This window comes from Lissotriton vulgaris, chromosome 5 (genome assembly GCF_964263255.1).
Source record: "Lissotriton vulgaris chromosome 5, aLisVul1.2, whole genome shotgun sequence".
Classification (NCBI taxonomy): domain Eukaryota; kingdom Metazoa; phylum Chordata; class Amphibia; order Caudata; family Salamandridae; genus Lissotriton; species Lissotriton vulgaris.
In genome coordinates this window covers 1796007545-1796029303 of record NC_141693.1, presented here as the reverse complement: position 1 = coordinate 1796029303, position 21759 = coordinate 1796007545, and the positions used below count along the sequence as shown (strand labels likewise).

At 47.6% G+C, this 21759-nt stretch overlaps 1 protein-coding gene across 2 annotated transcripts in view; it reads right to left on the bottom strand.

The window, feature by feature from the left end:
- ZNF385C (zinc finger protein 385C) overlaps positions 1-21759 on the bottom strand; it is a 720374-nt gene that overhangs the window by 13889 nt on the left and 684726 nt on the right. For both annotated transcript variants that reach the window (XM_086924146.1, XM_086924147.1), the window contains exons 5-6: positions 12055-12399; positions 1412-1599 (exon numbers count right to left, since the gene is read on the bottom strand). In XM_086924146.1, the coding sequence (XP_086780272.1) occupies positions 1412-1599; positions 12055-12399 (533 nt within the window). The remainder of the gene's footprint in view (positions 1-1411; positions 1600-12054; positions 12400-21759) is intronic.

Below are 21759 nucleotides of genomic sequence, written 5' to 3'. Positions count from 1 at the left end.
CGAGTGAAGTGCAGTGCTCAAATGTGTGAAAAGTTAAAAATGGCTATTTGGACAAAAATTATGTTTATTAAAGATTGTCCAAGTGTCATATTTTAAATACCCTGATAGTATGAGAAATATTGACTATCTCCTGGCTATGGCTAATGCGGTCCCTACATTTCAGCAGCATTCAGCATTTTTCTGTTCCTTAAGAATTGACTGAGCATCTCCCATTAGTTGTTTAGACTGTGATTGGGGAGCAGAGGTGTTTCAGTCATTAATCAATTCCCCTGAGACCCTTATTTTCATTGTATTTTTGTACCGAATATATTCAACTTTGCACAAATTTTTTTCCAATGCATATTAAGTCATGTTTTATTTAATGTTTTTAATGTATGAATACACATTTTAGTGAATTTAGGGTTTTTTAATATCTTGCATAAATATGTCGTAGAACGTTAGTAGGTTTTTCTTGTAACTTCTAGATTCAGTGCTGGGATAATATGACATAGGAATAGGAAAAAGATGTATTGTACATTTAATTTTTGCACACAATTTCACTATGTAAATTTTGTCTTGCTTTTTTAATGTATGTATGCAAACTTTTATGATTCAATTGAATCGAATAAAGTTATTTGAACCTTGAACCTGTACCCACACAGTCAGGGAAGTTTACACGAGTGGGCCAGAAGGCCCCACTCCAGTGGCACAGGAAAAAAGGCTGGTCACATGTCTGATTCTACTGAACCCAAACTGGATATGTTTCTACCACCACACTAGACTATTTAACTCTCCTGCTCTAATACCAAATACATTAATCCCCCATTTATATTTTACAGGCTCTCATATCTCGCTCATGATCAAGTAAATTAGCAACAATTTGTCCTATAGACTATCTAATTGGTGTTAACGGCTTGTTCTTATTCAGTTACATTATCTTCATGTGATTCAGATAATTTTAAAAGTAAACACTGGTAGTGGAGGCATGTTGATAACTAAAATGTATAACTTTACAGTTTAAGTGCATTTATTGAGAATTTGATTGCTGAAAATCTAAGGCTATCTCAAATTTCTAACAACAAAAACATTTAAATATAAGAAAGCCATATCCCTTTTAATTTGAAATATGTTTTAGAAAATTATATATTCATTTGTACAGGGTGAGGTACTAAACACTCCCAACAATGTGTCTAGTTTTCACAAAGTTATAGAGATTCGGGCTCATCTGTTCATATTGTGTGTTCCTGACCTCACAAAGAGATAAACAAAATATCATAGACCTGACTGTGTAAGGCCAGGATAGAAGAAACTCATCCTTCGCTCACACATATCCCAATATCAGACATAAAAGGTACATAAAAATGGAAAACTTCTCGATACACACACAAAAGTTAATTATTAACCAATGAGTGAAGAAGTCACAAGGAGCTACCTGTTTCAATTGTGTCTCTGAGTTGACGAAAATCTCACACAAGTTGCAGTTAAAGGCTTTGTTTTGTATATTGATGGAGCCCTTGTTTCCAATTCGCTTTGACTTGTGCATAGTCCGAGACAGAATCTTCCCTCTGTTTCGCTTAACCTGAGAGTTGTGGCCCTCCAGTACGGACTTGTGCTTGGCACCTAAAAATACAAGCACATACAGAAACATTTTCCAAAGATAAAACACAGAACAAATAAGACTGAAAGCAACCTTGTTAAAAATTCTTCACTTGCATGCAGGAAAATAGGCATATCAGATAGTTTTTCGGGGGTTTTCGTTGTAGGAGCGACTCGGAAACATTACAGACCGGAGTTCCCTGAAATGCTTCCGAAGGCAGCCCAAGCTGCTGCCAAAACAGTGGTCTTTACACTGATTGCCTGACGGTGTTGCCGATTTAGGAGCTTATAATGGTTCTCCAATTGATACTTCAAAATCCTAAGCATTAACAATTTTTTTCGACTCATCATTACAGTTGCTACCACTGTTCTTTGCCCTGCTGAAGACCTTTATGACTTCACTATAGAGGGTCGAAACATTGACGCATAGTAATGTGGTCTGTCATATAACTGTTCTTTTGTAATGTATACTTGAGAAGGTACTCGCGCTTTGCATCGCGCTATGCGCCTAAATACTGCGCTATCATTTTTAAAGCTACCCTTATAACTATTTGTGTTCTGCTTAGTTGCATTTTGCCCTGATTTTAATAGGACTTATTGTACCCCCTCACCTGCACTCTAATCGGCTCCTTCACCACTGTTTTGGCGGGTCCGGTTTCTGGGGTGGGATTGGCTTTGGGCGCCATCTTGGAGTGGTGTTCACTCTGGGTGGGTGTTGCTGACGAGCGGTCTAGCGCTCCGGCTGAGTGGAGGGACGCCTATTTAAGGCGACCCTGCCCTGTGGACTGCCCTGAGAAGGTACTCGCGCTTTGCATCGCGCTATGCGCCTAAATACCGCGCTATCATTTTTTAAGCTGCCCTTATAACTATTTGTGTTCTGCTTAGTTGCATTTTGCCCTGATTTTAATAGGACTTATTGTACCCCCCTCACCTGCACTCTAATCGCTCCTTCATCGCTGTTTTGGCGGGTCCGGTTTCTGGGGTGGGATTGGCTTTGGGCGCCATCTTGGAGTGGTGTTCACTCTGGGTGGGTGTTGCTGACGAGCGGTCTAGCGCTCCGGCTGAGTGGAGACACGCCTATTTAAGGCGACCTGCCCTGTGGACTGCCCTGAGAAGGTACTCGCGCTTTGCATCGCGCTATGCGCCTAAATACAGCGCTATCATTTTTAAAGCTACCCTTATAACTATTTGTGTTCTGCTTAGTTGCATTTTGCCCTAATTTTAATAGGACTTATTGTACCCCCCTCACCTGCACTCTAATCGGCTCCTTCACCGCTGTTTTGGCGGGTCCGGTTTCTGGGGTGGGATTGGCTTTGGGCGCCATCTTGGAGTGGTGTTCACTCTGGGTGGGTGGTGCTGACGAGCGGAGGGACGCCTATTTAAAGCTCCCTTCAACGCGCAGCGGTTACGCGCAGTGGGCGTGCCTTCGCTGTGCCTGAGTCGTGCCAGAGTCCTGCCCGTCTGCGCCCGTCCGCGCTAAGGAGGCGCGGCCCGCGGCAGAACTCTGGAACTGGCCATCATGACTTTACCTTTGAGAACTTACAGTAGGGCCGATTTACTGGCCCTTCGGGACCGATGTACACATTGCGAGTTTTCGCCTGTAGCCCCACTTTGTGGCCCATATCATTGTAGGTGTGGTGCTTGGTCTCTGGAACCCCCCTCTCTTATTCGCTCCTTGGGGCCTGTTATAAAGAGGGTAGAACAACGGGACCTGAGTATCTGGAGCTTAAACGTCATATCAGTGGTAAAGCACCATCAGGAGGTTTATGACCTTCTCATTGATGGCTCGCCGGATGTGCTTTTTGTGACCGAAACCTGGCTCCAGGACTCTGACTCCTCGATAATTAACCTAGCCTTTCCCCCAGAGTATGCTATTTTTACTTTAAATCGGACGACTAGAGGTGGAGGCATTGCGATGGCCACCAAACGGTGTTATCCCTGCGAGTGGAAAGCCGCTGAACTTTTGGGGTGTGAGGGTGCCTTATTTAAAATAGCGTTTAGTCACCAGTTTACCTTCTCTGGTTTATTAATTTACCGGCCTCCGGGCTGTGACTCTGTTTTTAGGGCTGCTCTTCCTGAGTACATTAGTACAGAGGCATTAGGATGCGCAAATTTTAATGTTATGGGAGATCTTAATCTCCATTTGGACTGCCCTTCTTTACCCTCTATTAGGAGCTTTCTGGCGGATCTTGAGGCTCTACAACTCTCACAGATGATTACTTTCCCCACACATAGAGGTGGTCATACTCTTGACCCTTTCTTCACAAATCTAGAAGGATTCAGAGTTCTTGGTTCCTCCCAGTTGGTCTGGACAGACCACATGCTGGTGAAAACGGCATGCTCTTTGTCTGACCCTCCTTTTCTATCACAGGACAGACTTGTTCTTAAACGCCACTGGAACAAATTAAGACTGGAGGATTTTTACCATCTGCTCGAGGAGGCTCCTCTAGGTCCGTTCACCGAGGTTGATTGTGGATACGACTCCTTTTGTGAGTGGATATCTGGTGCCCTCGATTCTCTGATTCCTATATGTTGGTCCAAGTGTCATCGGAAGGAGCCGAGTCCTTGGTATGACACTTCCTTGGCATCTCTTAAGAGGGCCTGTAGACAGGCCGAAAGACTATGGAGGAAGTCGTACGACCCAGATCTGAAGATATGTTATCTGGCCAAGGTCAAGATCTACCACAGGGCAGTATGTCAAACTTGCGCTTCCTTTTATGCTCAACAGTTTCAGAATTCTGCCAATCCATCTAAGCTTATTTTTTTTTTTTTGTAAAATATCTAAGCTTATTTTTAAAGTATTGACGGACCTGATGGCGAAGAGAGCAACTGCAGTGGAAATATGCTCGGACGCACATTGTGAGGGTTTGGCCTCTTAATTCCATGAAAAAGTGCAAGCCATCTATCGCACTTTCCCAATGGGTTCCCTGATGCTAGAGCAGGTTGGTCGCACCTTAGGTGAGGGGGAATGTATTTCTATCTTACCCCCCTTATCTTTGGAGGTGTTTGACTCTCTCAGCGCCAAAATCAAGTCTGGATCTCCGGCAGACCCGCTGAAACCGGCACAACTCAAGACCCTGGCGCCGGTTTGCCGCACTCCAGTGCTGTCCTTGATCCACCTGTCTCTCTCTTCTGGAGTGGTTCCGTCAGATGGAAGCAGGCAGTAGTCACGCCAATTCTGAAGAAGGCGACCCTTGACCCCCTTAAACCTGAAAACTACCGCCCTATCTCCCTTCTCCCTTGGGCCACGAAAATAGCGGAGGCCCATGTGAATGCCACTCTTACAGACCATCTTGGTAGGCTTAACATTCTTGACCCTACCCAGAACGGGTTCCGTGCGGGTCACAGCACGGAGACGGCCCTTCTCTCGATGGTCGAGCATCTGCGTTCCGTGCTGGATTCCGGTCGGACGGCGGCACTATTGTTATTAGATCTCAGTGCCGCCTTCGACACGGTCTCGCACGGGATTCTGCTGCGGCGTCTTGAGGAGGTGGGCGTCTCTGGCTCCACCTTGTACTGGTTTCGATCCTTCCTTACGGATAGGTCCTTCCAGGTGGCGATCCCGCCCGGTAAGTCGTCATCTTACCGGTTAGACAGGGGTCATCACTGAGTCCCACCCTTTTCAATCTGTATGTGAGACCGTTGGCTGCGGTCGTCAAGCGGTGGGGCCTGACCATGGTCTCTTACGCAGATGACACGCAGCTGGCGGTCACACTGAGTGGGGACTCAGATCTGGAGGCTCCCAGGTTCTGTGATGGTCTGCAGGAAGTGGCTAACTGGATGAATTCCAACTGTCTCCAGTTAAACACCAAGAAGACGGAGATTATGGTGGTTGGTAGACAGGTGGCTTTGTGGGGTGATAAATGGTGGCCTTCGGAGTTGGGTGCGACTCCCCTCCCAGCGCCAGAGTGAAAAAACCTGGGGGTGTGGCTTGATCCTTCTCTGAATTTCATCTGTCATACCAAGAAGGTGGCGGCTTCTTGCTATGGCATCATCAGAGGACTTCGACCCATCCTCAAATTCTTTGATGCACCCACAAGACAGCTGGTGGTCCAAGCATCAGTGCTGTCCAGGCTGGACTATGCCAGCTCCCTACTGGCGGGGGTTAACCAGTCAGAACTCGTGCGGCTCCAGCGGGTTAAAAACGCTGCGGTGCTCGGTATCCAATGCCCTGCGCTCTCTCCACTGGCTCCCTGTGCAGCAGAGGATTAGATTCAAGGTTCTCTGCCTTGCATTTAAAATCCTCAAGGGTACATCCCCTCAAATCTTGGAGAAACTATTGATCCCCTATGTCCCCTCTCGCACTCTTAGATCGTTAGGCCAGAACTTAGCAGTGGTCCCGCGTTTTAAGTTGAGCAGAGTTGGTGGCCGCTCCTTTCGAGTCCTGGCGGCGAGCTGGTGGAATTCTCTTCCTCCACAAATCCGGGCCATCGATGAGCTCCTTCAGTTTAGACGGGCTATCAAGACCTTTTTATTTGTTTAGCTCATCTGTTGTGTCTCTTCTCCTTTCTGCCCGTTTTTAATGCTGTATTGTGTTTACCTTCTCAAAGCGCCAAGACGCCCCTTTGCTGGGGCAGCTGTGCGCGTTACAAATAAAAATATCATAACATAACATAACATAACTTCATATATGAGTTCTGTGCTAACATAAATGTACTTCTAGTCAACAGTGGATTGCCTTTTGTAAGTATTATATGCGCACCATTATTCACCGATGTCACAAATCACTAGCACTGCATTGTTCTTTGGAGCAACTATATGGTTATTTGTGATTAGGATTATTTATATAACTAAATTAAAAAAGCACAAGTTACTTACCTTCGGTAACAATATATCTGTAAGAAACAGTAGTTAGTGTCTGCCCGATGTGGAAGGCTGTGACTACTTTGTGCAGGAAAGAGGGACACGTTCTCAAGACAACTTTGTCCGGATGGACAGAGAGGAAAGGAGGTTGAGAAGATAGAGCCTGGAGCTCACTCACTCTCCTGGCAGAGGTGATGGCAACAAGGAATGCAGTCTTAAGAGTTAGAAGACGAAGAGGGCAATTGTGAAGTGGCTCGAAAGGAGCGCACATCAAACAAGTCAGAACAAGGTTCAAGTCCCACTGAGGCATCACAAAAGGAACAGGAGGAAACATGAGAGTGATTCCCTTCAAGAATCTATTTACAACAGGGGACTTGAAAAGAGAAGGCTGATCAGGAAGCCTTAAGAAGGCTGAAATGGCAGAGAGGTAGCCTTTGATAGTGTCCAGAGCATATCCCTGCTGGGCAAGAGAAAGAAGGAAGAGGAGAACCTCTGAAAGGGGGGCAGAAAGTGGATCCACAGCCTTTGTCGTGCACCATGCCACAAATTTGTTCCACCTGCAGGCGTATACGGCCCGGGACCAGGGTTCAATTCCCGGCGCGGCAGGTTTCTGGACCAGGGTCAGCGGACTCGATAATTCTCTCGCCTCGGTGCCCACTCTGATCAGCGATCACACTCGGCAACTCTGGGCATTAGCTTGCCTCATCTTCACTAACGGCCCCACCAGACCGCCGGGGATGCCTGGTCTCACCCTGGAGATACCCATTAAGGGACCATCTCTCAGGGAAGCCAGGAAGGGTTTCGCAGCGGTCGAAGCGCCTTGGGACCCTCCGGGTAAGTAGTGCGCTATATAAATGCCTATACATACATACATACATACATACCGATTTTGTGGAGGGACGCCTGGCTGCCAGAACCACATCACAGACAAATGGCCTCAACTGTCGCTGCTCAATCTCCACGCATGGAGGTGGAGACTGGACAGGTTTGGGTGGAGGACCGTCCCCTGCTGCTGCGACAGAAGATCCTCCTGAAGAGGCAGACGAATCGGGGGATCGACTGACATGCTGAGTAGCTCGGGATACCAGTATCTTCGTGCCCAGTCCGGAGCCACAAGGATGACTTGGGCCCGGTCAGGCCTAATCTTCTTCAGCACTCTGGGCATAAGTGGTATAGGCGGAAAGGCGTACAATAGACCGCAGCTCCACTCGTGACGAAAGGCGTCTCCGAGCGAGTGCCGTCTTGGAAATTCCAACGCGCAGAACTGATGACATTGCTCGTTCTCTTCTGTGGCGAATAGATCTAATCAAGGCTCTCCCCACTGCTGAAAGAGACCTTGCGCCACGTTCGAGTTCAGACGCCATTCGTGATCCATCATGCACCGACGGCTGAGTTCGTCCGCCCTGGCGTTCAGGGAACCTGCCAGGTGTTGAACCACCAGGGACATGCCCTGGTGTTCCAGCCATTGCCAGAGGCGCAGAGCCTCCTGACAAAGGGTCCACGACCCCACCCCGCCCTGCTTGTTGCAGTACCACATGGCGGTGGTGTTGTCCGTGAACACCTGCACTACACATTCCCGGACAGAGGGAATAAAGGCTTTCAGTGCAAGCCGGATCGCCCGCAGCTCTAGAAGGTTGATCTCCCTCTCTCCTATGTGCCCCCCCATCCCAGGAGGGACACATCTGTCACCAATACGTGCTCCAGATGGGGAAGGGAGAGAGACCTGCCACTGACCCAATCACGGTCCGTGAGCCACCACTGCAACTATCTCGCAGTACCCTCCGAGATCAGGACGTGGTCAGACAGGTTGCCCTGATGCTGGGCCCACTGAAACTTCAGGTCCCACTGCAGAGACCGCTTCCGCCACCTGGCGTGATGCACCAGAAGGATGCAGGAGGCCATCAGCTCCAGAAGCCGCAGCGTCAACCTGACCGAGACTCGGGATAAAGGCTGAAAGATCGGAATCAGAGCCTGAATATCCCAAACCCGCAATTCGGGAGGATAAACCCGAAACTGCGCTGAGTCCAGAACCGCTCCGATGAAAAGGAGCTTCTGCGAGGGGCACAGGTGTGACAGCAGGTGCAGGAGGTCGGCCGTAGTCTGGAGGTGGCTGACGACTGTCTGAGGCAGCCCGCCTTCAACAACCAGTCGTCGAGATAGGGGAAGACTGACACCCCTAATCTGCGCAGATGAGCTGCAACCACCGTCATCACTTTTGTGAACACCCGAAGGGCGCTGGTAAGGCCGAAGGGGAGCACAGTAAACTGAAAGTGCTCGTGGCCTACCATGAACTGCAGGTAGCGAAGGTGGGCCGGCAGGACGGGGATGTGGAAATACGCGTCCTGCAAGTCCAACGCTACCATCCAGTCTCTTGGGTCCAGGGCAACTAAGACCTGAGCCAAAGTCAGCATCTTGAACTTCTCCTTCCGGAGGAAGCTGTTGACGTTCCGCAGGTCCAAGATAGGGCGCAGACCCCCTTTGCCCTTCTTGGGAACCAGAAAGTAGTGGGAGTAACAACCACACCCTACTTCTGGCCCAGGAACGCGCTCGATGGCCCCCTTGGCCAAGAGGGCCGTAACTTCCTCTTGCAGAAGTTGCAAGTGATCCCCCGACACACGGTGGTACTGCGGTGGCATGGCTGTAGGGGTCGCCTCGAAGGGTAAGGAGTGGCCCCTTCGGACGATTTGCAGCACCCAGCTGTCCGATGTGATGGTGCGCCAGTGGAGAAGGGGATGGCGAACCCTGCCCCCACTGGAGTGAAATGGGCCCGAAAAGCCGGACTAGGAAGGCTTTGAGGCAGATGCTGTGGGGGTGGATGTGGACTAACCTCGCCGCTGTCCCCTGGCACCGCCATGGCGGTTACCACATCCGCTGCGCTGGATGTTAGTCTGCAGCCCGTGGCTAGCAAGACGTGAGGGGGCGCCCATTCCTTGGCCACGAAAGGGGTGAAAGGCAGAAGGTTGCTGGCGCTGGCCCGACAGGCCCAAGGACTTGGCCGTAGCTCTGGAGTCCTTGAAACGCTCAAGCTCACTGTCTGCCTTGTCGCCAAAGAGGCGACGGCCATCAAACGGCATGTCCATGAGTGTGTTCTGGACATCAGACGAGAAGTTGGCGGACCTCAGCCAGGCGTGGCGGCGAACCGTCACCATCGTGGAAATCGCCCTGCCTAGCGAGTCCGTGGTATCCAGCCCACACCGAATAGAGTATCGTGCTGCATCTCGCCCTTCCGCAAGGGCTTTAGCGGGTTTTGCCTGAGCCTCTTCCGGGCAGTCTGGCAGCACTTCCGCGACCATGTCCCACAGAGAGTGGGTATAATGGCCCAAAAGGCAAGCAGTGTTGACCGACCGCAACCCCAAACTAAGGTAGGAGAACAGCTTCTTACCAAACTGCTCATACCTTTTGGATTCCCGATCAGGTGGAGCAGTCGGGAATGCAGTCTGGGAGTTAGGGGCCTGGATAACCAGGCTCTCGGGGGTGGGGTGGGTGGACAGGTAGCGGTGGCGTCTGGCCACGTTCCGATCTACAGGGGGACCTGTAGCGGGCCTGGACCAGGTGCCCAACAGAACGTTAGTAAGGGCCTCATTAAACGGCAGTAGAGGTTCCGAAGAGTTTGCCTGCGGTTTAAGGACCTGAGGATCTTAGTCCTCACGGCCGCGATGGGGAGCTCAAGAGCCAAGGCCTCGGCCGCCCTCGTCAACACCACGCTGTAAGCCGCCCGCTCCTCCGTAGCCACGGTAGGAGGGTAGACGAAACCAGTGTCGGGCGAAGTGTCCAAACCACTGGCCTCCCATAGCTCAACTGTCCAGACCTGAAACGACTGGCACTCCCGTGCCAGAGGGTCCTCAGACCCCTCCCAATCCTCCTCGCCTTCCATCTCCTGGTTGTCAGATTCAAAAGATGGATCATAGAGGAATTGCTCTTCTGCCGGTGTCGAATGCGGTGTCGGCCGACGCTGGTCTGACACCGGATCCGGACCGAGGGGGGGGACCGGGGCAACGTTGTCCGGGGACGGCGTCGAGGGCAACACCCTGGGAGTCTGCACCGGAGTAGGGGTCATATAAGGTCGAGCAGCGGCGACCCGGATCCGGAGCCGGATCCAGTGGGGCCTTGCGGCGTCGGGACCGGAGTCGTTGACGGCGCCAAAGCACCCAACGGCACCAGGGCCGAAGTTCCCGGCTTGCTTGGGCTCCCAGTCGAGGCCGCGGGGTCCGAAGGTGCCATAGCGGGACCCGACAGAGGAGAGAGCGACCTCATGGCCATGAGGAAGGCATCGATTTCCTCCGGTGTCACGTTCAGCCCAGGGACCGGCGGGTATGGAGCTGGAAGCGGCGCCTGCGGCTCCGGCAGTGCCGCGTGGGCTGTGTCGCCCGAACCCCCGGCCGCATCGTGCGAGCGTCAGGGGAGTCAGAAGAGCGATGTCGTCTCTTCGACTTCTTGTGCCTCTTACCTGAGGACTTGGAGCCCGATGAATGGTGTCGACTCGCCGAGCTGCGATGACTGTGGCCTCGCGACCGGTCCCTCGACCTCCTCCTGGACCCGGACCTCGAGCGGCGCGGGCCAACTGCCAGATCTCGAGGCGCTTGTGGAACCGCTACCGCCTAGCCTTCGACGTCAAGGCCCGGCAGTCGGGGCACGACTTGTCGTCGTGGTCGGCCCCAATGACGTGGGGGTCGGTAACCGACATCAGTCGGTTACAATTGGCACAGGGTTTGAACCTGGGCATCCCTATCGGCACCGAGAGTCTACCGACTCGAAAAAAGGGATCCAAAAAGGATCGAAAAAGCTGGTCAAAAAGTGACTAAGAAGTACTGCTTTTTCCAGATCTGCGCTTGCTGGCGCGGAAAAAAGAAGAACTGACGTCAGCACGCGAGGGCGGCGTCTAAGTACTCCGACGACGTCATCCCAGCATCAACGATGGACGCGGAGCTGTAGACGACGCCTACCGACGCGCAGGGGTACTGCTACGCAAAACCTTCTGGATCCAGTCTGACGCCTGGGGATATTCTAAGGTAAGGAATCTAACACTAACCTGTTTCTTTCAGATTCAAAAATTAAACATATAGCAAAATGTGTATGTGATCCCTCAAAAAGTTTGTGTCAAGAGAGCATAGGCTACATAAGCTCTCTCTGAGGGAACCATTTGTTCTTGTTACACAATTCCTTGATGCAAGAGGTAGAGAAGTCAGGAATTTGGCTGTGTCTGCTGGTTGCAGTTCCCTATGAGGTCACAGAATGGTGTATGCTCTGGTGTTCTCTGGGTTTCGAGTGGGTAAGAAGGACCTGGGCAGAGCATCATACCATCAGCATCCATTACCTAATTACTGATTACCCATACATGCATATACCTAATAAACCTACAAGAAGTCTCTCTTAAGGTCACTTCGCTATGTCTTGGGGTTCTCTAGGTGGCAGTCGAACCAGAAACCATGGGTGGAAAATCCTGCTTTTACTGGGATCCATTACCTAATGACTGATATAGCGACAAGGAGTCTGCCTCTTAATATACATGTTTGCTTTGCATCGAGAAGTTAACTTCAAGGCAAAAGAAGATTCTGGCATTATTAAAAACACTGCAGCTTTTGGTGTAAACCTTAAGCTAATGAGAAGCGCTTAAATGTTAAATACAAATATAGTAAAAACATGTTATATATATTAAAAATTGTAAACACAGCTTACCAGTGTTGTGGGCATCAAGTTGTGACACTGAGTTGACTGTCACTTTGCACGTCGGACAATAAAGATGTTGTTTGGTTCTCTTTTCTTCCTTTTCGCTATCTGGTGCAGAAGTGGCACTCGCACCGGACTCACTCAAAGCCGCTCCAGCCTGGCTTTGTGCAAGAACGGCCACTACCCCGGTAATGTCCAAAGGGCTCTCGGAGGCTTCAGAAACAGGTGGCGAGTCCAGGGAGGAGATGCTGCCACCGTGGCCAGCCGAAGATGATTCTTCAGAGTTTGGAGTCAGCATGAGGGAGCTGCAATCAGGTTCTGTGTCCTTCAATCGCAAAAGGCCGTTCTGCGGGGCTGCAAGCAACAATCATAATCCATCAGTTGTTTTCTTTACCAATACTGGGATATGTTCACTATTTCTGTGAAATATTCACGGAAGCATCTTAAGTACTTTCATTAGAATTTTTTTTTATCACAGCACAGTTCTACTAAAACTATGTGAAAGTACATTTCTCTATTTAAAGATCAAGTTAGGGAATAACCACATTTTTATACCCTCTCAACTACTTTGAATCAATATCTTCGCACGTCTAATGAAACCCCAAATTTTACATGGAAAGTCATGTGTAATGTTCATTCTGCACATCGTGATGAAATGTATTCTCAATTTGAACAATGTAACCTAGACTATTGTTTTTAACAGAGACATGGTTTTCTCCACATCATAAACTTATAACTGACTAGCTAGTCCCCCTGACAATAAGATATTACACGCAAAAGCGTGAATCCAAATGTGGTGTAGGCATTGCCTTAAAATTGCATGCTCTCGCCACAAAAAAACTGCCCTTTAGTCTGACCCTCTTTTTAGGTCTCGCCTAGCGTTGCTGCGCGCATCTTGTGAGATATAATGTAGATGAGGGGTTTTCAGAAGGGGACTTGAAGCCCCCTCCCCCCCTAAATTTCATCGACTGAGGTCATCGTTTATTTAAAACGCAGTCCTCGGACTTGAACTGAGCCTTTTTGGTTGCCGCCCTTTCCCCTTTTCCTCTGGCCCATCTGGACTGGATCGTCTGCTTCACGGCTGTCGTGAAGCAATTTCTTATCTTTAGGGGGCCATCTGTTTTCACTCAGCCACATGTTTATTTTTGCATCGCACTTTCACTTAAAGTGAAAGTGAATGTGCAATGCAAATATAAACAAGCGGCTGCCTTCCCGCAATGGCGAGCGCTTGTTTGTTTCCTTGCTGTGTAATTCCCAGCATCTATGCGTGCTAGAAAGCACTTTGTCGAACCGCGGTTCCGCTTAAATTACTATCAGACTCTCGAAAACTTTAGCTATGTGACAGCATAGTACAGATTATTGTTAATAATTCCAGCAACTTCAATGACATCCCCTTTTGAACAGCGAGAGATAACCGAAAATAATATTAGACCTAATACATAAATATACCCATGCAACTAATGGTCAGCAGATGGCGCCCTTTGCACAATAATCCCGCGCCCGCTGCCCGCTCCCAGGCTCTGCTGCTCCGGGCCTCCTGTGCCACTGGCTGCAGCCTAGTCTAGTGCTGCTTTTCTTTAACCCACATTGCATTGCATTCTGGACCTTGTAGTGTTGTCGTTTAAGAGATGGTTCGCAGGACTTGATCAAGTTATCTGTATCAGAATCGTCTCAGGATGTACAAACAAATGATATTATTAAAGGTTAAGACAAGCAGCCGAGCTCAGGCGTGGCAGGCCGTACTCAAACTATTGAACCGTTTGGGTTTCACCAACACAGACCCGTGTTTATTACCTCTGTAGGCACCACCATTTCACAAACGAGCATGTTATGTTTGGGAAAATGTGAATGTACTTTTATCCAACAAGTAGTGTAAATAACAAGGACCCACTGTGTAAAAATTCAATTCATATTACAGGGAACAACACAGTGTAAAAAAACTTTTTGGCATAATATCAACACAATGGGAGGGAGAAACTGCACAAAGGAACTACAACTCAAATAGAATTAAAAAACACAGTATCATTTAATCAGTGTACCAAAATTCATGTTAAAAACAATTAGTGAAAAACATAAATACAAATCAATAATACAAAGTAATAAAACACAGAACAGGCTAAATGATATTTACATAATACATACAATATACATCTTATTAAAATAACTATTGTGACGGTGGCAATCTATATAGTTCAAAACTATATAGATTGCCACCGTCACAATAGTTATTTTTTTTATTACTTTGTAATTGTTTTTAACATGAATTTTGGTACACTGATTAAATGATATTGTGTTTTTTAATTCTATTTAAGTTGTAGTTCCTTTGTGCAGTTTCTCCCTCCCATTGTGTTGATATTATGCCAAAAAGTTTTTTTTACACTGTCTTTTATCCAACAAGCACATGTACAAAACATTTATTATTTCAGCACAAAAACACAGCCCGGGGAAGTTAACAAGGACAGTTTCTAGTTGGCAGTGACATGGTAGCTCGTCGGGTTAACCACAGCCGCAGGACACGGTCACTGGATAACAACGCTGTTGAGTTTGACCTGCTTGCAGGAGAGATAGCTTGAGGCAGACACAGGCAACAATGATGGTGTATGTAGATGGCAGATCATGGGGGTCACTGGGTGGAGCGGGTTAAACAAAAAGAAGCAGTTACATATGTACAGTGCTCGTTATATCGTGCTGATCACGTCTCCTGGTGGGACTGCAGCAGGTTAAGCAAAGCCTGGACACAGCAGGGCAACCACACATGTGTCACTTGTGCACCGGGGCTTTTCACATCAGCTTGTCGCGTCATCTGCCTGGAGTACAAGCTAATATCTTGGGGACACAGCAGGGCGTCGGCCGGTTGCTTTAGGCCAAGGAGAGTAAAACAATCATTTTCCATGCAATAAGTCTCGCAATTACGCGAGTTTGAGCTATTGGCATTCTAAACGACAATGCCTTTTTTGTTTTGTTTTCCTTTTGTTTTGCTTTTTAAAAACATAAGTAAAAGGCATTGTCATTTACAATGCCAATAGCTTAAACTCGCACAAATGCGAGACCGATTGCATTGCAAATGCTTGTTATACTATGGTACTTATATTTGATTTCAATGGCACTCTACTATCCTTTCTACTGGTTTACAGATCACTGGAACTTCCTCCTTCTTCAACTGATCAATTTTTGGAGGTACCTGGTAAACTATACCGCCAAAACAAAGAAAATAGTGGTTTTAGGTGAAATAAACTTGTGGCCTGAGACCCTGTCTGATCCCACCTAAAAATATAGGTACTCCCCATAATCTTTGACTTAAGGCTTACTTTTACACTGTCCCTCCATATGCTGGGCATTTATTTGACCCATGTTTTTCAAATTTGATAATTATTAATTTCAACAACATATTCATTTTCGCTTCTCTGTACAGGTTTCTGCAGCTAAGAAATTTCTGAGAATTACCGATATTATGATTTTACTATTTCGTTTGTATATTCCAAGAGACATGGGCCATTGAACCATTACACCGGGTGGGGTTTGTCACTATTTTTACACCAGCAGTAAAATCCAAGGCAGGGAAGGGGCGGCCATCGGGGGGGCTTATTATTTGGATAAGTATCCTGCTTAATTGCAGGATAATCACTAAGAAGCCAAGAACCCCGGATATTCTTGGTGTCTCTCTATTGGGCCTACGGGGAAGCATAATTGTTGACCTCTATAATGTTTATATCAGGGGAACAAAAAATGGGTGTATTTCACCTACAATGATGGAGCTTGAGGCTCAGTTAGGAGAGCAGAGTGAATTTGGGCATATCCTAGTAGCAGGGGATTTTAACTGTACATATGAACCACTTCCCCTAGAAGGAGTACCAGATCTAGGAGAAGAGGATAGCAGATGGGGTATCCCTACCCTCTCTATCCCACCCATCAAACGCTGGACTCGCAGTGCAATCCATCTAAATGCACTCACATTGGAGTTTGGTTTAAGAGCTGCCAACGGTCGCACTCGATCTGACCTCCAGGGTGCTCCCACATTCAACAGAGTTGGTCAATGCACACGGATTGACTATATTCTGCTGGATAGGGGCCTCTGGAGCCATGTTAACGACATGGTTATCACCAATACCATAGAGAGCGACCATAATCCACTCTCCTTATCCCTAAAAAATCCTTGGCCCATTGAAGTATTGCCAGTCCCTCTAAGCCGCCCACAGGGGATTACTGTTGCCACTTGTGGCAGGCGTCTAAAGTGGAGTAAGATTATGTGTAACACCGACAAACTATCCACAATAGACGAAGTGGCTAAGGGCATGCAAGCCGAAATTGGCTCGATTGATCTAACTATAGCAGCAGACAAGGCCACCGCTATATTTGAAGCTGCCGTAAAAATCATAGGGGACCTCTTTTGGGTTCAATTGCCCTCAGGGAAACAAAAATCTCTACTAAAACCTAAAGGTAAACACGATTGGTATTCGGCAACGTGCAGGAAGGCCAAATCTCGCCTAATAGAGGCAGTCAAAGGGAAGTCCCCCCCACTAATCCAAATTGCTAGAAGAGACCATAAAAAGGCCCTACAGGTAGCTAAAAGGGAGTAGGAGGATGCCTACTGGCTAACCCTTAAGGAAGCCAGTATGAAAAAAGACTCTAAATCCTTCTGGGACACCATAAGGGCACGAAACAGACCGGATAGCGACCTCGTAACCTGCAATATTTCGGGGCAGGTATGGGAGGCCCATTTTGCCAAACTTTATTCCTGCCATAATGACCTGAACGGGAGAGGGTCTGTTCAATCCTCTCCTTATATTAATTATATTCTTCTCCCCAGTGATCCTGAATTCACACAGAAGGAAGTAGAATATGCTATTAACTCCATCACTCCACAAAAAGCTGCAGGACCTGATGGTATCCCGGGGGACCTGCTAAAATCTGATGGTGTTACTTGGGGCAAATTAATCCACTCCCTCCTTCTTGCCATTTGTAGGGGTGCCCCCATTCCCGCGTCATGGAAGGGGGCAGAGGTGGTTCCCATCCACAAGAAAGGCCCAAGGGATAATCCGTCCAATTATAGGCCGATTAGCTTGCTAGATGTAAGCCAAAAAGTTGTTGGTAAAGTTATTCTACTCAGGATACTTAACTGGGTAGATGAAAATAAAATACTTACCGATTTCCAGGCCGGTTTTAGAGTAGGCACTGGAACGATAGAGCAGGCCTTCAGGCTTATGATGATTTACTGGAAGGTGGTAGTGATAGGCAAGGGCAGTCTTTATCTCGCATTTATCGACTTAAAGACTGCCTTTGACCTTGTCCCCCGGGACTTGCTATGGAAGGTCCTGGCCAACATGGGGCTCCCACAGTATCTACTATCCCTACTAGTTAGGCTCCATCAGGACAGCTTTGCCCAAATTAGGTGGGGCTCTGGAGGGGAGAAAACGGGCTGTATTCCGGTCGAGAGAGGGGTCCGCCAGGGATGTGTTCTGGCTCCCACCCTTTTCTCTTTGTACATCAATGGGGTGGTTGAGCACTTACTTAAATTTCCATCTGACGAACCATCCCTGGCGGGGGTTCGTATACCGACCCTCCTCTTCGCGGACGACACGCTCCTAATCTCTAAAACCCCAATGGGACTACAGAAACTCTTGGACAATTTCCAATCCCTTTGCACTGATCGGGGCTTGGTTATAAACACCAATAAAACAAAATACCTTGTCCTTAACCCCCCTAAACAGCAAGTGCGTCCCCCTACTTTAAACACTGAGTCCCTGGAAAGGGTAAAAGTATTTGACTATTTAGGGATACGCATTTCAGACAAAATGGATTGGACTCCCCATTTAGATAAGATGCTGTTGAATCATAAAAGGATCACAGGTGCCCTATTGAGGGAGCAACGTTCCAGTTCGTTCAAACCAATAGGAACAGTCCTAGAGATCTATGCCGCCAAGGGCGTCAGCTCTGCACTTTATGGAGCCGAACTTTGGGGCTTTGCATCTTCACAAGCTCTTCAAAAATCTGAGAATAACTTCTGCAGACAAATAATGTCCCTCCCTCAAAGTACCCCACTTTTACCCTTATTTATGGACTTTGGCTGTACTCAGATTGGCGAAATCGCGAAATTTCGTCCTCTCTTACTATGGGCCCGTATTTGGCGGGTAGAGGAACTTAGTGCCTACGCCAGAGGCCTGGAAGAAATAATGGCGTCACCACATTGGGCCAGAGTCAAATGGCTAACAGACATGAAATCCTTATTGTCGAACTTGGGCCTATTGGACTCTTGGTCAAGCAGAACCTCTCCTCCAAAACAAGTACTTAAAAACCTTTTTCGGGATTGGATTTACTCCCAAAGGCATTCTAGCACATCCATTGGCAGGCTTACTGAGGATTTTTTGAAGTTTAAAGACATTCCCAGGCGAGAACCCTACCTAGATATAATCGGGAAACCGTTTGCCCGGTCTTTGTATTTTAAATTCAGAACGGGTACCTTGCCATTGAACACTTTTACCAAAACATGGAAATCCTGTTCACACAAAACTGACCTGTGTCCTTCAAGTTTAGCCCACCCAGAGACATTAGCCCATTTCTTATTTGTCTGTAACGAATATGCCAATCCAAGAAGGGCGTGGCTGAAGAATTTGTGCCGGCAACTGGGAACCAGGAGCCATGATGTGGCAATCAGGATACTTGTTTCGGACAGCTATGTACCCTATGCCTGCGCCTTAGCTAAATTTTTATTCTGGGCTTGGGCTATTCGAGCCAGAAAGCTTAAAAACTCTGTTTAATTTCTTCTTAAACTATATTAATTCTAGCAAATGTCATATTTCTTGCTATTAACTGGATATGTGTTACTAATTTTATTAACCACCAACTCTTTTTAACTTGCTTTTATGATAATGAAATTTTATCGAAATAAAGCTTTTTGACTTTGACTTTGATTTTACTATTTCTATTGCAGTCAGTGGCTCGCGGGGCAGGGCTGGCCAGACCTGGGCGAGGAGTGTTTTCCATTCCCTAAGTGCCCTGTCAGGCCGGCCAAAGTCATTCGCACTTTGCACCTTTGCCACCAGGCTGTAATGTACAGCCAGGTGAGGAAGATGCCCAGGCTCCCATTCCCCGTCGGAGTGCCGAACCACGGCGCTCAGACCAATCACAATGCTGCAATACAGCGTTGTGACTGGCTCAGGGGTAAAACTGAATACATTGTTTTATGTGTTGTATGGTGGCCGCTTCAAATCTTACTAAAGAACTTTATTTTAAGTCTGAAAGAACTTCAGGAGCCCAATTCTGACGTTCCCTCATTCTCCACTTTATGTGAACAACAAATGTCATTTTTTTATTCACAATATTTCTAAATGTAGATTGCACATTGAGGGTGAAACCATTATGGTCCCCCCACTTGAACTGATACGAACCTGCATACTAAGAATCATCAACAACTCCAGGAAAAGCATTGTCTATGCTGGAAAAATGTACACCTATTTTAGAATCAGCTCTTATTGCAATGATCCAGCAGAGTTGCCCATCTGGTTCACGACCCAATACCTTAACCCTCAAATATTTCAAGCATTTTGCACCAGCCTTAGGTTAAACAGAGCTATATTTTCTCTCTCTCTATCTGCAGGCCAATTAACATCTTGCTGGAAAGAAACAGTTTTCAGAACCCTATTTAAAAAAAAAACGTGTTGGACCGCATGGAACCTGGCAATTTCTGGGCTTCTTGTCTCGTACCTCATGCCCCTTTTCTCGAAGCTCCTAAAAAGAATAGTGTTTTCCCAACCACAGGATCAGGTGAAATTTAAATGTTCTTGATTTACCACAGATAGGATGAAGTGCTGAATTAGTTGTCTCAGTGTTGGAACGTCTTCAGAGGATGATGGATGCCACAGGCTCAAGCGCTTTAGTGCTCCTGGGCCTCTCTGTCGTATTTGACACCTTAGACTCTGGCATCCCACTAACAAGATTGTCCAATTCATTGTATGCATGAATGGTTTAGCCATGTCCTGGCTGGAATCCTTAGTAGCCGTTTGAGGAAACAAATAGTGTATTTACTACCTTTTATCTCTGATCCCAAGAACATACGGTGTAGAGTTATCCAGGGTCCTCTCCCCCTTTCTTTTTAATATCTGTCTACGTTCTTTGGTGGAACAGCTGTATTAGTTAGGAACAAAATGATGTATGCATGCGGATGACATTACATTTTTGTAGGGGCATCTCCCTGCCTCCCAATAATGGAACTAATTCTAAACTTACCCTTCACCCCCACCTACCTGACTGATTGTCTGAAAGTTACCCAGAGGTAGATGTACCACACACTGATGACAGTTAAGGAATGCAACACTGGATAAATGATGACAATTGTGGAATGCAACACAGAGGTGTGGATGTCACAGGAGACGTAGGCTTGGAGATGTTGATGTGCTGTTGGTTATTCTGTATTTTTTCACTGAAGAAAAGTTATGTTATGTTATCCGAATTTATTGAGCGCACAGATGCCTCAGCAAAGGGGCGTCCTGGCGCTGGCAGAACAGAAAACCGGACAAAGCATTACCAGAATGAACAAACACAACAATATTAGAGATCCAGAGGAAAGAGGAAGGTTTTTACAGCTCTCCTAAAACCCAAAAGGTTGTCAATCGCAGGAATATGAACAGGGAGGGAGTTCCACAACCTGGCAGCAAGCACACGAAAGGAGCGGCCGCCGGATCTGGACCTCTTGAAGCGTGGAACTATAGCCAAATGCAGGTTAGAGGACCTCAGAGAGCGAGTGGGAATATACGGAGAGATGAGATGCTCCAAGATCTGGGAAGAAGAAAGTTTAAGAATTTAATTTTAAACGAAAGACAAAGGCACTTAAACTTGATACACTGAGCCACAGGGAGCCAGTGGAGCTTTTGAATGGTTTTTTTGGCCGAGCAGAATCTATGTAGGCCTGCCAGAGCCCTGGCGGCAGCGTTTTGAACGCGTTGGAGTCTTAGTATTTCAACCTAATTAGCTCCAAGCAAAAGAGAACTGGCGTAGTCCCACCTGGACAGAATTGTGGCTTGTACAATAAGCTGTCTAGTGGGAGCGTCAAAAAACCTAAAAGTAGGTCTGAGTTTACGAAGAGTGCCAAAACAGGTGGCGGACACTTTTTTAGTGTGGGTGACAAAATTAAGTTGGGAATCGAGCCAGACCCCTAGGTTTTTAACCTCGATGACAGGAGATGGGGTCGGACAGAGTTCAGATGGCCACCATTTATCACCCCAGAGATGACCGTGCTTACCGACAATGAGCACCTCGGTTTTTTTGGCGTTCAATTGAAGGTAATTGTCTGTCATCCATCGGGCCACTGAAAGAAATCCCTCACGGAACTTGGCAGCCTCAAGGTCAGAGGCCCCACTTATTGCAACCGCCAGCTGCGTATCGTCAGCGTAGGGTACCATGCTAAGGTTCCAACGCTTAGCGACAGCAGCCAGAGGCTGCACATAGAGGTTGAATAAAGTGGGGCTGAGGGCCGAGCCCTGCGGGACTCCCTGGTCAATGGAATAAGGTCTAGATTCATAAGGTGGGGTGATAAACTTGAAGGTGCGACCAGATAGAAAAGATCGAAACCATTCAAGTGCCACATTGTCGACACCTGCCTCAACCAAACGCTGTAATAAAACAGCGTGGGAGACCGTGTCGAACACGGCACTGAGATCAAGAAGCACCAGTGCCGCAGTGTGACCAGAATCGACCAAAGTCCGAAGATGTTCGACCATA